At 41.6% G+C, this 18,210-nt stretch overlaps 1 protein-coding gene across 3 annotated transcripts in view; it reads left to right on the top strand.

The window, feature by feature from the left end:
• Positions 1–16,451, top strand: part of RNGTT (RNA guanylyltransferase and 5'-phosphatase) — a 502,134-nt gene extending 485,683 nt beyond the window's left edge. For 2 of the 3 annotated variants that reach the window (XM_056566087.1, XM_056566088.1), the window contains 2 exons: positions 12,294–12,417; positions 15,753–16,451. In XM_056566087.1, the coding sequence (XP_056422062.1) occupies positions 12,294–12,417; positions 15,753–15,916 (288 nt within the window). In that variant the 3' untranslated portion in view covers positions 15,917–16,451. The remainder of the gene's footprint in view (positions 1–12,293; positions 12,418–15,752) is intronic. The other variant, XM_056566086.1, reaches the window with a different exon arrangement.
• Positions 16,452–18,210: the final 1,759 nt, after the last annotated feature.

Here is an 18,210-nt window from a genome sequence, read left to right as displayed (position 1 = left end):
AATCCCCATAGAAAACCTATCAATGGGATTTTGGAGAGTAAATGTTGCTGAAATGGTTTTTGCGGGGCATGTCACATTTAGGAAACCCACATGGTGCCATAACAGCAAAAAAAATACATGGCATACTATTTTGGAAACAACACCCCTCAACGAACGTAACAAGGGGTATATTGAGCCTTAGCACCCCACAGGTGATTGACGAATTTTCGCTAAAGTTGGACGTGAGAATGAAAATTTTTATTTTTTTAACTAAAATGCTGCTATTATCCCAATGTAATAGGAGAAAAAGCCCCCCCCCCCCCCCCCCCAAAATTTGTAACACAATTTCTTCTGAGTATGGAAATACCCCATATGCGTATGTAAAGTGCTCTGCTGGTGAACTACAATGCTCAGAAGAGGAGGAGCGCCATTGGGCTTTTGGAAAGAGAATTTGGTTGGAATAGAAGTCGAGGGGCCATGTGCATTTACAAAGCCCCCATGGTACCAGAACAGTGGACCTCCCCCCCCCCCCACATGTGACCCCATTTTGGAAACTACACCCCTCACAGAATTTAATAAGGCGTGCAGTGAGTATTTACACCCCACTGGCATTTGACAGATTTTTTGTACAGTGGGCTGTACAGATGAAAAATTATGTTATTCATTTTTACGGACCACTGTTCCAAAAATCTGTCAGACACCTGTGGGGTGTAAATGCTCACTGTACCCCTTATTACATTCCATGAGGGGGGTAGTTTCCAAAATGGGGTCGCATGTGGGGGGTTACGCTGTTCTGGCACCATGGGGGCTTTGTAAACACACATGGCCTTCAATTCCAGCCTAATTCTCTCTCAAAAAGCCCAATGGCGCTCCTTCTCTTCTGAGCCCTGTAGTTGGCCAGCAGAGCACTTTACATCCACTTATGGGGTATTTATATACTCAGAAGAAATGGTGTTACAAAATTTGGGGGGCTTTTTCTCCTATTACCCCTTGTGAAAATAAAAACTTTGGGGTAACACCAGCATTTTAGTGGAAAAAAATCTGATTTTTCATTTTCACGTTCAAATTTGTCAAACACCTCTGGGGAGTTAAGGCTCACTATACCCCTTGTTACGTTCCGTGAGGGGTGAAGTTTGCAAAATGGGGTCACGTGGGTGAATTTTTTTTGCATTTATGTCAGAACAGCTGTAACTATCAGTCACCCCTGTGCAAATCACCAATTTAGACCTCAAATGTACGTAGTGCGCTCTCACTCCTGAGCCTTGTTGTGCGCCCGCAGAGCACTTTACAGCCACATATGGGGTACCGTATTTCAGTACTCAGGAGAAATTACTCTACAAATGTTTTATTTTTTTTTCCTTTTACCTCTTGTAAAAATGAAAAGTATGGGGCAACACCAGCATATTAGTGTAAATTTTTACATTTTTTTACACTAACATGCTGGTGTAGACCCCAACTTTACCTTTTCATACCGGGTAAAAGGAGAAAAAGCCCCCCAAAATGTGTGAGGCAATTGCTCTCGAGTACGGAAATACCCCATATGTGGCCTTGAAATACCACAGGGCTCCGAAGTGAGAGAGCGCCATGTGCATTTGAGGCCTGAATTAGGGATTTGCATAGGGACAGACACGGCAGTGTTCCCCAAACAGGGTGCCTCCAGCTGTTGCAAAACTCCCAGCATGCCTGAACAGTCAATGGCTGTCCGGCAATACTGAGGGTTCTTTTGCAACAGCTGGAGGCTCCGTTTTGGAAACACTGTTGTATGAGGCAGTGTAAGGGGGTGTATATGTAGTGTTTTACCCATTATTTTGTGTTAGTGTTAGGGGGGGGGCTAACCTTCAACTGTTGCAAAACTACAACTCCCAGCATGCACTGACAGACCTTGCATGCTGGGAGTTGCCTCCAGCTGGGAGTACAGCACACTGGTTGGGAAAAACTAAGTTAGGTAACAGACTACCGCAGTGTTTCCGCACCAGTGTACCTCCAGCTGTTTCAAAACTACAACTCCCAGCATGCATGGTCTGTCAATGCATGCTGGGAGTTGTAGTTTTGCAACAGCTGGAGGCACACAGGTTGGGTAACACTGAGTTAGGAAACAGACAGTGTTTCCCAACCAGTGTGCCTCCAGTTGTTGCAAAACTACAACTCCCAGCATGCCCAGGCAGCCTTTGGCTATCTGGGCATGCTGGGAGTTGTAGTTGTGAAACTATGCAGCAGTGAAGATCACTTACCAGATTTTCACTGCTGCATTCTGCTGCCGCCGGTCCTCCCTGCCACTGGTCCCCCGCTGTCTGCCGCTGTCCCACCGGTAACCGCCGCCGCCATCTTTGCCCTGCTCTGCCCGGACTTCCAGAGCGAAGATCTGGACTTTGAACCCCTGCCCTGCGATTCGCCACTGATCGGCCAATCGCAGGGGATAGGAGGAGGTGGCACCCCTGCCACCTCGCTCCTGTCCTTTAGGATGATCGGATCAGCCCAGAAAAGCAGTGATTCGCTGGTCAGATTTGATCGGTGAATCATGGCGATGGCCAATAAGGGAGATGCAGTGATCAAGAAACGCAGCGCCATAATTGTACAGCGCTGTGCGCGAAGTGACACTTAGCAGCGCCATACATTTACGGCGCTCGACGTTAAGGGGTTAAAGAGTACCTGTCATATAGAAAAACTTTTGACATGTCTGAGTGAGTCAAGAGCGAATGAGCAGAGGGCAAATTTCTCCCTGCTTGTTCCCCTCTATGGTGTAGGTCTGAAATGTTGATCGAAGGGGAGGTCTACATGAGGCAAGAGCGAAAGAGCTGAGGGGTGAATTTCTCCCAGACCTCAGCCGATCCTAACTTTTGACATGTCGCTAGGATATGTCAAAAGTTTTTTCAAATGACAGTGGCCCTTTTAAGTCTGTTGTCTGTCTGTTGATTGGCTATATGATGGTCAATTGTACTTTATAAGCCTTTTTACAGTAGGGTAGGGTGGAAACACATCAGAAAGAAAAAAAATTTGATGTCTTTTTCCTGTTGGGTTACATTTTACCTGCATGATTTTAAAGTGAAGCTTCATTGACCAAGTGCCATTTTTCTTTTCATAAGCCAACAAATAGACAGTCTTTAGATTCTCCGGATTTATCAAACAGCCTGAGCTTGTTATTAAGGTGCTTCCAGGAAATCTTGGTGTGGCTAGGTAACATTTTAATAAATTGAGATACACTACATGTGTCTGGAAATTCACACTTTATTCTGACAACTGATTTCATAGAGCAAAGGATAAGGTAATGCCTTGTTTACTTTTTTAACTCATTCTCAGAGCACTTTAACAGAATAGTGCGTTAAAGTTACCTATTGTCCAGATGTTTATCTATGTATGCAAGATACTCCAGGTCTTGCATGTAAAATACATGGGATACATTAGAAGTATATAGTACACCTACATTTTTTTTTCATGTTGCTGGGCCCAATAAGAAAAAAAAAAACACTTAAAGGGGTACTCCGCTGCTAAACATCTTATCCCCTATACAAAGGATACGGGATAAGATGTTTGATCGCGCTGCTGGGACCCCCTGCAATCTCCGCTGAGGCACCCCAGTCATCCGGTGCACGGAGTGAAATCCGCTCCATGCCGGATGACTGATGACCACAGACGACATGCCCCCTCTATTCATGTCTATGGAAGGAGGCCCTTTAACTATTTGGAAGAGTGCTTTGGGGAGTATGTGTTTTGTTTTATAATGACAGGTACACTTTCAGTATCCGGAATAGTTCTAGTTTATGTCTATATAAATACCGGTATGTTATCCAACTTTGCATTATGTCAAAACCACTTGTTGTGCACCTTTACAGCTACATGTTTAAGTGATTTTTTTTTTCTGCATGACAAGTGCACAAATAGTTGCATAAGTAGTTGTTGATGGAGCAGTAGTCATGCTGGATTAGTTTAGTAACCTGTAAGAGGACTTATGTTTCATAAGAGGACATTGATTTGACCTAACAACCTAATACGTGAGCAGATTACGGTGATTTATTTAGGATGTCTAGAGATCTGATGTACATTTTAAATTACTATATGTGCAGGTTAATAAATTAATGTATATAATACTTGATATGATAATCTCTGGCTTTATAAGTGGCCCCGGAAAAAAAAATTACTGGGCTGCAGGCAGACAGATTCCTAACCATTACCCTGCAAATGTGTCAAGTGGAAAATTCAAATTCTCTTATTTAGTACCATAATAATTGTATTCTGTTTATGCAGATCCCTTATACATTCATCTTCATCAAATCTGCATATGCTAAGCTGGCAGCACAACAAATATTTATACTGGTTAATGCTGACCAGGCTTAGATTTGGTCATGTTGGAAAATTCGTGTCCAGTGCCTACCAGTCAAAGTGGAACCAGCCTTTTCTTTTATCGGCTAGGCACCAAAACCTGCTTAAATGTTAGAACAGGAGGCAGTTTTAAAGATTTTACAGTTAATTGAGAAATAAAAGATGCATCACTGAGCCAGACTTTGATCCCATTTTAATTCTCTGTGCTGGCAAAAGACAACAAGAAGCTTAGGGAGCACAGAAAAAAGTGGCATGAAGAAATATGATGTTTGCATTCTACATCATTAAGTGAATAAATTGCTTTAATATTTAATGTCTACCATGCAGTTAGATGAATGCTTATTTTTTCTAAGTGAAGGGAAGACATTTCATAAATCTTGCAAAAGTGAAATAAAAGTGTTGTCTGGTGAATGCAGATCAACTTTAGGTATCTGTCCACCTTAAAGGGGTTCTCCGGTGCTTAGACATCTTATCCCCCAACCAAAGGATAGGGGATAAAGATGCCTGATCGCGGGAGTCCCGCCGCTGGGGACCCCCCTTGATCTTGCACGCGGCACCCCGTTTATAATCAGTCCCCGGAGCGTGTTCGCACAGGGCCGACACGTGACGTCACGGCTCTGCCCCCGTGTGACGTCACGCTCCGCCCCTCAATGCAAGCCTATGGGAGGGGGCGTGACAGCAATTACGCCCCCTCCCATAGGCTTGCAATGAGGGGCGGAGCGTGACATCACACGCCATCGGCCCTGTGGTTAGAGCTGGGCGTTATGACCAAAAATGTGTATCACTGTATTTTTTTAAATTATCGTGGTATCACAGTATTTAACGGTATTTCGGCGAGGGGGGCTTGTTAAAGTGTCAGAATATCAGGGTTTCCCCAACCAGTGTGCCTCCAGCTGTAGCAAAACTACAACTCCCAGCATGCCTGGACAGCCTGCGAATGTCTGGGCATGCTGGGAGTTGTAGTTTTGCAACAGCTGGAGGCACACTGGTTGGGGAAATAGACAGCAGTGGGGGAGTATACAGTACAACGCTATCACAGCTCTGCACTACAGGGAATGAGGAGTCAGGGCAGTGAAAATCTCTCCATTCACCCCATCCTTCCCCTCTTTCCATTCACCCCCCTGCACCCATTAACCCCCCTACACCCATTAACCCCATCCTGTCCCTCATTCCATTAACCCCCCTGCTTCCATTACCCCCCTGCACCCATTAACCCCCCTGATCCTTTCATTTATCCTATCCTGCCCCTTATTCCATTACCCCCTCTGCTTCCATTAACCCCCCCCCCCCCTCTCCTCCTGGGGGGGGAAGTGCCCCTGTCATCAGTGTAGTAACGTGGGCGCTTCCCGCCCAGACACAGGATCCTCTCTGGCGGAAGCGTTCAGCGCAGGATGCTGACGCTTCCGCCAGGAGGAAATTTGAAATATTGATCCAAAGTTCCCACTGCGCTATTATGCGCCACGGCCACTTTAGAACAGTGAGCAGCAGCGGCACAGCTCGCGTGCGTTGTGTGAGGGGGCCCGCCGCTCTTTCAAAGATCAGCGGGCCCCCTCACAGGCGGTCTGTCCGCCCCTGAAGCGCTCGCTCTCTTCGGTCCTGCGGCGTGCACTAGGGGCCTCAGGAGAGGGCGTCGGAACTAGAAGAAATGCGGCGCAATGCTCTGCCTTACGCCGCAGGACCAAGGGGAGCGGGCGCTTGTTATGAACACTCCCTGAAGTAGGCGAAGAGAGGTGGACGGGAGCAGGGAGCCGGCTCCGGGAAACATCAGAGCCAGGGGATGCAGTTTCTGTGATTTCCCCTGGCTCTGATTGCAGAGAGGAGCCGGCCTGAAACTGCAGGGGGAGCGGGGATGAGGAGTCTCATCCTGCTCTCCCCTGACGGAGCGGAGCTGTTGGCTCTGTAATTCATTTATGGGTGGGGGGAGGGGCCCCACCGGTATAGCGGTATGGGGCAAAATTCATACCGTCGGAGAAAAAAAAACGGTATCCGGTATGAACCGATATACCGCCCAGCCCTACCTGTGGTCGCAGGTAATCAGACCCGGAGCGAACACGCTCCGGGGACTGATTATAAACGGGGTGCCGCGTGCAAGATCGCGTGCGAAATCAGGTGGCTTCTTTAAAATAAAATAAGCAATCTGATTGTGTTACTATAAACAACTCCACAACTCTTCCTCTACACAGGTTTTGATAAATCCAGAACACCTGTTTTCTTTTCCCCCTGCCATCTTACATCAGAGGATAGTCATGAGGCCCCATGTATATGAGATTCGCAGAGAATTTTACCAAAACTGGGAGTTACAGGCAACTTTAGTCTCATGTACGGTTTTAGGTATACATCAATCTTGGTTTCTGTAAAAATGGTTTCTCTGATGCTTTTATAGCACAAATTTTGTTTAGCGCTGTATATGATAGTGTATTACTTGTATTTACTGTGTTTTTAAGAATATGCAGTAAATAATGTAGAAAGTATAACATGGACAACAGATTTGCCAGAATAAGGACACACTATGTTGACTTTGTGGCCTGGGAGTAAAGTAAAAAAAAAAAAATTGACAAGGGACTAGGATGTTAAGTGTAAGAAGGAAAATCCCAGGAGGATAGAAGCAGGACACCATTGGGATGTTATGTCTAGAATTAAAGTAGTTGTAGAGGCAGGGAGGGTTTTTGAATATGTTGTTAGGGCTGCAGGGAAATAACAGGCATACCTGGCCCACTTCCCTGCTGCTACATGTTCCGGAGCGTTAAGTCCATGCAGAAAGGAGCTGCCCCTCAGCATAGTGATTGGCTGAGTGGGCAGTTTCTGTTCACACACCATGTCACAGGAACTTGAAATAAGAGGACCACAGCGTGGACTGAAGGCTTGGAAAACTGTCAGTGGCGGGGGAGCAGACCAGGTAAGTATGCCTTCTTACTATTTTCCCAGTAAAATACACAAAAAGTCTTCCTGCCCAAACAACCCATTTAAGTTAAAGTAATTTCTGAGATAATCTCTTTCCTTTTGCAGTAGGTTGGAAATTGAGATTAATCTTCTGTTATAGAAGTCCAGTATTTTTATTTTATTATAATAATAATAATAATAAAAAAAATGATCTACATGCTTACTCACACATTTGTATAGGAAGGGCAACAGTTCCAAAAACAACAAGCACTCATCTCCTCCCGTGAGTATAAAAGAAATCACTTAGTGCTCTTATATTTGGTGTACAATGGATTAACCAATGTCATAAACAGCTGAATCTGGTTGTTAACGCACTTCTCTTCCTTCCTGGATTCTTCTAAAATAAACTTAGCAGATAAACAGACTCACCCATGCAGAATGACACCAAATGGAAGTATTTGAATACTTTATCAATTGAAATAAAAGACTTGTCACATTGCTTTCTGCCTGATGTTAGTTTTGTCACAATCTTCTCTTCTTCTACTCCAGGTCTGCAGGAGCTATGATCAGATTTTACATATCATAGGTCTATGAGCCAACAATATTGTGCTATAGGGTCTGGGAGTGATTGCTGCATAATAAAATAACAAAGCACATATGCTTGATTTTACCTATCACTTAATGCCTTGTAGACTTCCCTTTAGGACTCCTTTACATACACTTTTTCCTACATTTTAAAATGCTATGTAGTAAAGGTAGGTAAAGCAGTCCGAAACCGCGCATCAGTCTCCTGTTCACCCGCACTATAACCTGGTGTAACAAGTAGGAACGGTACTAGATCTGTATGTCAAAAAGGGGAAGGAGAAAGAAAGCAGGAGTAAACTTCTATCCAAAATGAAGAAAGCAACCGGCACTCCCAAAACACATGAAGGGGTAATAATTTGTAATGGTTTCATTTATCTAAGTGATTCAGATATTGTTTTTCCCGACACATTATATTTCATGTTGGTGGTAAATTTTGGTTGAAACCTCCAGCAATAATTAGTGAAAACCGCCACGAAGCATAAAATATGAAAAAATTCAAATTAAAATTCATGTTTCCAATAGTTCTATTTTTATGTTCATATCATTTAGTAAATGTAACTTTTTAGGATGTTAGAAGGCTTAGAAATTTAGCAGCAAATTTTCGTGACAATTTCTAAAATCAATTGAAAAAAAACTATTTCTGAAGTGGATTTAACCTTGTAAATCACCCTATTTTAAAAACTTCACCCCTCATATAACTCTAAACAGCATTTAGGAACATTGTTAACCTTTTAGGTGGTCCACAGGAATGAAAGAGATGTAAAGGTTGTTTGGGGTTCCCTCCTCAGTACAAGGCCAGGGTACTGCTTTGCTTGAATACTAGTTTGTGTGTGAAGTTATCCATAGTGGGTGTGCATGTGAAAATGTAGACATGTAGCAGAGATAAAATTGTAATTTATCAGTATCTTTTAGTGTGACATCATAACTCAGTGGCGGGTATATAGAGACCGAGATGATTAAAGTGATGATGCTCACTGTCAAACTGTGTTCTTTTGACAACTTTGACTCTGCTAGATTTTGATTTTGCAAGAAACTCCACAGGGGTATGAAAGACGATATAGCAATAGTGCTGCATCAAATGTCAGAAATGTATAAAATATAGTAAATAAATAATCGCACAGAATGTACAAATTCCATGAGGATTTCACCCTGGTTGTGAACTGAAGCTAATGGAAGATATTCTTGTAGATATCATTGATCTCTCTCTATAATAGCAAGATAACCCATTCTTGTCCTCTCATGACTAAAAAAAAAATCTCTGAAAGAAACCATTTACAATGCATTTCATTTGAAAGGGCAGGCACACATGGCCTATATAATTTAGAATTGTAGCGAATCCATTGTGTTTCTAATTGGCTTAAACATGTGATAAGCAAATGAAGCCTGCTAGGCCTGATAAGCTTCATTGTTCAAAAAATGGGTTTCAGATGTAAAGTATGAAATTATTAACCATGCAGCCAGAAAGTATTCTAAATTTATGAAGTTTTCTTGTTTACTGATTGTATTGTCCGTTGTGAACCTTTTATATTAGTTGCACTGTCTATTTTACTCTGGGGCCATGTTGTTAGGTTTTGCTATTTCAAGGGGCAGCAGTAAAACTTCTGATACTTAACCCCTTAAAGGGGTACTCCAGTGGTAAACATTTTTTTTCAAATCAACAGATTTGTAAATTACTTCTATTAAAAAAATCTTAATCCTTCCAGTACTTAGCTGCTGTATGCTCCACAGGAAGTTGAGTTATTTTCAGTCTGACTACAGTGCTCTCTGCTGACACCTCTGTCCATGCCAGGAATTGTCTAGAGCAGGACAGGTTTGGTATGGGGATTTCCTATTACTCTGGACAGTTCCTGACACGGACTTAGGTGTCAGCAGAGAGCAATGTGGTCAGACTGAAAAGAACTACACAACTTGCTCTGTAGTATACAGCAGCTGATAAGTACTGGAAGGGTTAAGATTTTATAATTGTAGTAAGTTACAAATCTGTATACATTTCTGGAGCCAGTTGATATGATTTTTTTTTTTTCCCCCGGAGTACCCCTTTAAGGACAATGGACGTAAATGTATGTCCTGGTGTGCTGGCACTTAATTCACCAGGACATACATTTACATTCTGTATATCAAAAGATAACAGGAGCTGCTTTAACTTTATTCAGCAGCCAGGGACCCGCTGGTAACGGAGGTCATTAGCTATCATGCTGATGCCTGCCATTAACCCTTCAGATGCTGTAATCATCTGATGGGACCACCCGCAGAGAAATCGCACAATTTTCATAAGTCAAGATGGCCGCCAGAGGTCCCCTCATCTGCCACCCAGCGGCTCCATTGATCTGCTGCTCTGCCTTCTATAGCAGACCAGAGCATTAGCTTGCCAATATTACTGAACAGTGCATTGCCTGAACAGTGATATCATTCTAAGGATTGCTATGTATAGTCCCCTATGGAGACATAACAAAAAGCAACAGCACCATTTTTCCTCTGCACAGATTTTGATAAATGCCCCCTAGTTTATTTAAACCAATCAGTTTCTATTCTGTCCAGTGTGAGGTAGTGTTTAATCTACAAGTTAAATGCCACAATCAGATTCCAGTTTTTTTTATTTTGTTAAAAGGACACATCAAAATAAAAGCTGGAATCTGGTTGCTATGGGCAACTGACCAACAAGGTTTGATAAATTGTCCTTATTGTTTGAATTCGGGTAGAAAACAGACATGGTGCACATCTACAATCTTGCATAATGATCTGATTGCTTCTCAGAATAATATCAAAAACTAACAGGTTGTTAGTATACATTTTTGATCAAAAAGTACAAGCCCACTCGCCACGTCAAGGCCACCTATTTAGAATGGGTCCCTAACGTCCCTAGCATAAAATGGCGTAGCACTGGGCGGCGACCACCACCGCCGCGACACCAGTGCCCACGGGGGGAAAGCGACCCACTGGCAGAGCGGCCCCAATGCCACTCAAACCAGTCTATGGGCCGCACCCACCCGCAGACACAGCGCCACGGCAGCAACGGACGCCGCCCTGCACCACACCAGTGTGAACAAGGTGTAATGGCTCACTTACCATGCTCTCCCAGTCAGACTGGGAGGCTGCTAGGAAAGAAATGACCCTTGTGTGGCTAATTACCACCTATATAGGGTTGGGCTGAGGGGGTGGGGAAGAGTGCAGCACATGTTCAAAAAAAAAAAAAAAAAGGGAAGGATAGAAATCACAGTGTGAATTCGGGTAGAAAACAGACATGGTGCACATCTACAGTCTTGCATAATGATCTGATTGCTTCTCAGCATAATATCAAAAACTAACAGGTTGTTAGTATACATTTTTGATCAAAAAGTACAAGCCTACTCGCCACGTCAAGGCCACCTATTCAGAGTGGGTCCCTAACGTCCCTAGCATAAAATGGCGTAGCACTGGGCGGCGACCACCACCGCCGCGACACCAGTGCCCACGGGGGGAAAGTGACCCACTGGCAGAGCGGCCCCAATGCCACTCAAACCAGTCTATGGGACGCACCCGCCCGCAGACACAGCGCCACGGCAGCAACGGACGCCGCCCTGCCTTATTGTTTCTTTGGATTATGATACAAAATGATGTTAATAGTTGACTATACTTTTTCAGTATGTGTGCTTGGTGTTAGGTGTTTATTTTTATTTTTTTAGGAGTTAATCCCAGATGTAGTCATGTTGTATTGGTATATGCAGTAGAGCATTTATAGGTATACAGCTAATAATGTTTGGGGGGGATAAATGCAGTGTAACATGTTAAATGTTCACTTTGAATGTAATATCCAAGCATGTGAACTTTTAGTTGTACGAATATTTGATCCTCTTAAATAGCCTAAATGTACAACTGTTAACCTTGTAATAGACATCTATTGAAAAAGATTATTATTGTGTAAAAGTTTTAGAAAAGTACTGATTATTTTCTAAGGAACAAATATCTTATGTCTGAGGATAATTTGTTTCTTATTATAGTGGTGAACACTACTCCTATGACTTTTCCTAGAGGAAACAGGAAGATACATATGGGTCACTGCATAGGCAGATTCTAGCTTTTTCTCCAGAATTGCTCTCCCTTGCTAATGACTGCCATTGAAGTATACATAGATAGTTAATAATACTGAATCATTGCTATGGTCAGATGCAACAACTGCATAATCTCCTTTCTATTTTTAGACAATTATATAGAGGAGCAGAGTTCTGCTTTTATCCTGTCTAGCAAACCATAGATTGTCGTAAACCAGTTAAGTGTAAACGGAATATGTAAAATATAATCTGTAGCCTTTCTCTAAATCCCAAATCACGTCCAGTTAAAGTAATGGCCATCAAGCGTGCAGCCATAGGCTTATTCATTTCTGAGCTTTTACATGCCCTCTTTCTTTGATAACTTCAGACCTTGAGGCTGTTGTGCCCTTGCATCTTTAGTTCTGTTATTTTTACTTTTGACAACTTAAGAGGCTGCAGAGCACATAGAACTATAATGGTGATTTTTCATTTGAGAGTACATTCTTTCTCATCTTTTCTGAACAGGTGACAAGAGACTTAAAACAGTATGATAATAAAATTATAGAGTGCAAGTTTGAGAACAATTGCTGGGTCTTCATGCGGCAAAGGGTTGATAAAAGCTTTCCAAATGCCTACAGCACAGCTTTGGGTAAGTACAATTTCTTTCTGAGGAACAACAACAGTAACTTTACCCTTTACAGAAGACCAATGTTTAGTGGCATCGTCATTACAACCCTGACCATTTACTACACAAACCACTTTCTCTTTTAATATTTAGCCCTTGTCTGCACATTAAATGGACCTCTGTATGCATATTTTTTTTACATTATTGCACTGTGCCTATTTTGGTGTTAAAACATTTCCCTGTAAGTCTTTATTAAAAAATGTTGTCCTGATTTTCTTCTACACTCTGCATGTATACATTGCATGCTGCTCTTCCCCAGTCACAATGGAAGCCATGATTCTGACAGCTCCATCTCCAGTCTCCTGAATCATCTAAGCTGATTTATGACCAGACCACAATTGGTCATAAATCTGCTTAGATGATCATCCGGGAGAGGATAGAGGGGCTGGATGCAGGTGTGACTCTGGCGGGACAGAACAGCTTGCAGTGTATGGGAAATATGCAGCGTGCTGAAAACATTTTTAATAAAGACACACTATTGTGACAGATGCTATTTTCAGTGGTCTCTCCTCACCTTTGATCCACAGACTTCTGCCTTTGCATAGTAATACGTAGAAATCTGTCAATCATCTGCAGGCTGGGCCAGCAGTAGCTAATAAATTACCATGACTCTTCTTTGGCAGTACTGGCAGCTCTGTTTGAATTGTTAAGTGTTCTCCAGAATTGCCTTCCATTGCAGCATAAGCAACAGACCGCTGAAAACAGCATTTCTAATGCTATGTTTTGCTGCCCTATGAGAAAAGCAGAACTAATAGGATGACAAGTTCACTTTAAGTATATGTGAGACATAACTTTTTGAGCCTTAATAAAGAAAAGCAATACAGATGAGAAAGTATAGCACTTGCCCATTACATCTATGCAAATTTTATTCAACATTGATCTATAACAATTAGGAAAGGTTCAAACTTTTCAAAGTAACTCTTTTATGTAATTTGTCATTATATACTCTTAACTAAAGTTCTTAATTCACATTAGAATAACTTTGTTGGATCCCTTTTTTTTCAAAGAACAGAAATATGCTACTGAAAAATAATCAAATAAGGACTATTAGGATGTAAAAAGAACACACATTCCTGAAAGGTTCCAAAAGTAGCAAATGTCCAGGGACGATCAGCCTGTAAAGATATCCTGAGCATCCCAGTTTTTCATGTTTCTGCTAGCATAACATTCTAAGTGGAGGCCGAAAAACCTCCCAATATTGTCCTGCATTTATCATAAATCGAATAAAGAGGGAACTATAATCCTGGGGGTACCAGGAGAGGATAAGCTTAAAGACAAGAGGGGAGACAAACAAGACAGACAAAAAGGGGAGGGAGGTTGTTATAGGACCCTACATCTGTAAAGAGACTGAGCAAACATTAATAGGAGAAGAACCTAAGAGAATCCGTGAGAATACTGGTCAATTTATCATTAGTCATTGTCCAGTTTCATTTTGATCTATTGAGTTTTCCACCTTGTAGCAAGGGCAATCCAGGTAGATTATTGACCTACTCCCCTGAGATTTGTAATTTACTTATAGTTTTCCACCAGAGTACCCCTTTAACACTAATATAAGCCGAGGCTAATAGGAACGCATTGTTAAAATAAGTGATCATAAGTCAGTGCACACTACGAAATTTCCAAAGCAGTTCCAGAATCCAGCAAAAAAAGAAACATGTTCTTTCTTTCTGAGGATTCTGCCAAGAAAATCCCATTAGTCAATGGGACATTGATTTGCAGGGTTTAGTTTCTACAGCAAATTTCTTGGAAAAAATAACCCCAATTCTGGTCAGCTCAGAAGTGCTGACATCATTTTCCGTAGTGTGCATGGACCCATAAAAGAGACCTAGTCACATATAGGCTACATTTGGATTATCAAAGGAGAACTCCGATGGAAAACATATTTTTTCGAATTAACTGGTGCCAGAAAGTAAAACAGATTTATAAATTACTTCTATTAAAAATCTTAATCCTTCCAGTACTTATCAGCTGCTGTATGCTCCACAGGAAGTTGAGTTGTTCTTTCCAGTCTGACCACAGTGCTCTCTGCTGACAGAGGTTTGCTTTGGGGATTTGCTCCTGCTCTGGACAGTTCTTGACATGCACAGAGGTGTCAGCAGAGAGCACTGGGGTCAGACAGAAAAGAACTATATAACTTCCTGTGGAGCATACAGCAGCTAATAAGTACTGGAAGGCTTAAGATTTTTTAACAGAAGTAATTTACAAATCTGTTTAACTTTCTGGTACCAGTTAACTTTAAAAAAATTAATTAAAACATTTCTGCCTGAGTACCCCTTTAACCATTTAATGACCAAACAATTTTCTTAATATTGTTGCCTTTCAAGAGCCATATTTCTTTTTATTCGTTTGTAAACATGTGAGGGATGTTTTTTTTGCGGGGCAGGTTGTACTTCTACTTTATTGGAACCATCCTGGGTATTTCATTTTTTTTTTTTTAGGTAGATTAACAAAATTAAGCAATTCTGGTATAGCATTTTATCTTAATTTTTACAGTGTTCAGACATTGCAATTCCAAATATGTTTATTTTTTTTTAACTTTTCAGGTTTTATGTAAAAAAAATGTAAGGGAAAATGTTTATTTTTTGTACTCATTTTATTAGTTCAAAAGGGGACTTTGACATGCAATATTTGAATCGCTTGTATGATACAGTGCACTACTACTGTAATGCACTGTAATATATTGCCAACATAAAGCTGATCTATCTGGCCCTGCCAGAGACACAGCAGAGTAAGCACAACTACATGGCATACCTGAGGGCCTTCAATAGGTCCCCCGCTGCCATGAAAACCCATCCGCATCCCAGCAGTGTGACAGATGCCCAGAAACCACTTATATGCCATAAGTGATTTCTGATCACAATTTAACTTCAGCATGTAAGGGGTTAAGCTACAAGGATCAGAGGCATTTCTGCTCCTGGTAGTTAGAACAAGAGCCCTGCTGTCACACAACAGCTTTTCTCCCGCATTATTTGGCACAAGCCCCTGTGTCGCTACTTCTGTCCTGTTGACAAAAGACAAAATGTGATCATTAAAGGGTTAAAGCCTAGGACCACACTGTAGGCATGCTGTGTTATATGTCAGAATACCTTTTTGACAGTTTCTTGATTGTATACTGGTGGCAGAGACAGGGACATAATGTTTGTATGGGGGCCTAAAATGTTTTAAATCTTCTTTGAGACAGCTATTTGTAGTGAGACACCTGCAGAACATATAGCTGCACTCACAGCCCCAGTATTGATCTTTTGCCTCTGTGTCATACTAATATGACTAATATCTAATAAATACTTTTTTCTGTTTAGCTGTATGCAACAGCATCCAGTATCCAGTAACAAAGGAAATACTCTTTGAATTAATTGATCGATGCACAGGGGCGAATCAGGGGGAAAAACGAAGAAATGCTCTTGATCCCGACGCTGAACTAATGCCTCCACCTCCTCCTAAAATTCCACGAGTTGTTAACTGAAAGAGAATTTTCTATGAAGCAGAAAAATTTCATCTCAGACAGGGGAAAGCCTAAGAACCTTCTTATGCTACATATTTGCAATAAGGACCTTTTCACACACAAAGCAACTTTTTTTGCACACTGACATTGACACTGACAGTCGTTGATGCACATTTTAGGAAGAAATAATCTAAGTGTGTTGACTTGGAATCTTACATGAAAGTGCAAAGAACCCAAAGCGTTGCATCAGAGACCATGGAAGACTTTATATTTGCAAACATAGACTGTCAGATCAAGGAACACTTTGTGTTTTCTTACCAGTTTGTCCACATACGTAAAAAAAAAAAAAAAATAAAGTTGCTTTTTGTCCTTCATTTTCTTAAAGATCTTTTTTTATTTGTATTTAATTGCTCATTGTTTAAGGGTTTAATTTAATGTACTTTTCTTAAAACTTCTTATTTTGAACAAAATAGTGAGGCATTAAATATTATTTCAGTTGTATTACTAATGACACCATTGTCTGGTTTTTGCCTGTTTTAAATCTTGCTTCAAATTTTTGAAATTAAAAAAAGTGAAACTTTATATTCTTTCATGTACCTTTTGGTTTCTTATGTATCTTGTCTTGTTTTATGAAGATTAGACTTGAGTATTGTCACATTTTAAAGTTAAACATCTATCAATAATTGTAGATAAATGTAAATACTGTAAAAGAAAAAAAACTGGGATGACCACTCAAAGGTATGTCAAATGGTGTTCCTCTCAAAGACTATTCAAAAAGCCAGGTAAAAGCCAGACACAACAATATAAATATAGACAATCACAAAAGCTGCAGCATTACACAGTTTTGTATGTGGAATGCTGTGCTATCTTTAGAGATAATTTAATAATAACCAACTTGTGTAGTTCAGACGAAATCAATAATTTAGAGTTAAGATGGGACAATAATTTTTTAAGTGCAGTTTTAAATGGGCACTGTCCGATACAAAAACTTTTGATATGTTGTAAAGCGTGCAAAACCAATATGTTTTGTAATTGCTTTCATTAGAACATTTTCAGTATTTCATTCTGAAAAAGAGAATCAAACAACTGCCCCCCCTGCCTGCTTGGACACATACTAGTCCTGCTGCGTCCACGCGTCATCACCTATGTCATGGACACACTTCCTTGATTGACAGCTGTGAGCGCAGGGCTCACAGCTGGAGGAAAAATCCTCCCACTGTCAGCTTGTGTCCCGCTACTGTCAGTGAGGACAAGCTGGGAGTTGTAGTTTTGCTAATGCTAGGGGAGATGTGAGCAGACAGCATACTGAGGGAGGGTGCGGAGACCTGCAGAGTGAGGCCACGCCCCTTCCCTTTGAGAGGAATTCAAACTAGTGAGTTAAATTAAAAGTGTAATAAAAAAAAATAAAGGGGTTAGACACATAAAAATTAGATGTACATGGTCAGGATTAGGTACTGAGTGATATATTAAAAAATAGTTTTTTTGTTGGATCTGACGGGTACAGTTTAAGTTTGAAGTGGATTTGAGGGGCCTTTCTGTAAGAAATACCCCATAAATCACCCCATTATAGAAACTACACCCCTCAAAGTGTTCAAAATGACATTCAGAAAGTTTGTTAAAGGAGATCTGTAGTGCGCTGAACTTATCCCCTATCCGAAGTCCCCCGCGATCTCCTGTATGGGGCCGCGGCAATGTACAGGAAAGGGGGAGTTCCGTCCCTGCATGATGCGGCAGCCGGCACGCCCCTCCATGAATCCCATAGAGATCCATGGAGGGGGCGTGCCTGCTGCCGTGTCATGAGGGGATGGAATGCCCCCTTTCCTGTACATTGCCGCGGCCCTGTACAGGAGATTGCAGGGGGCCCCAGCAGTCTGACCCCTCGCAATCATTAACTTATCCCCTATGCTTCGGATAGGGGATAAGTTCAGAACACTGCAGATCTCCTTTAACCCTTTAGGTGTTTCACAAGAATAGCAGCAAAGTGAAGGAGTAAAATCTAAATCTGCATTTTTTACACTAACGTGTTCTTGTAGCCCCAGTTTTTTTTTTTCATTTTTAAAAGTAGTATAAGGAGAAAAAGCCCCTCAAATTTTGTAGCCCGATTTCTCTCGAGTATGGAAATACCTCATATGTTCACATAAAGTGCTCTGCGGGCTCACAGCATGGCTCAAGAGGTGAGCAACTGTGGGATTTTTTAAAACAAATTTTGCTGTCATGGTTTCTGGGGGCCATGTTGCATTTAGGAAGCCCCCATGGTGCCAGAACAGCAAAATAACCCCCACATGGCCTACTTTTTGGAAACTACACCACTCAAG

The sequence above is a fragment of the Hyla sarda genome, chromosome 3 (genome assembly GCF_029499605.1).
Source record: "Hyla sarda isolate aHylSar1 chromosome 3, aHylSar1.hap1, whole genome shotgun sequence".
NCBI classification, from domain to species: domain Eukaryota; kingdom Metazoa; phylum Chordata; class Amphibia; order Anura; family Hylidae; genus Hyla; species Hyla sarda.
The sequence above is the reverse complement of the archived record's forward strand: the minus strand, read 5'-3'. Positions and strand labels throughout refer to the sequence as shown.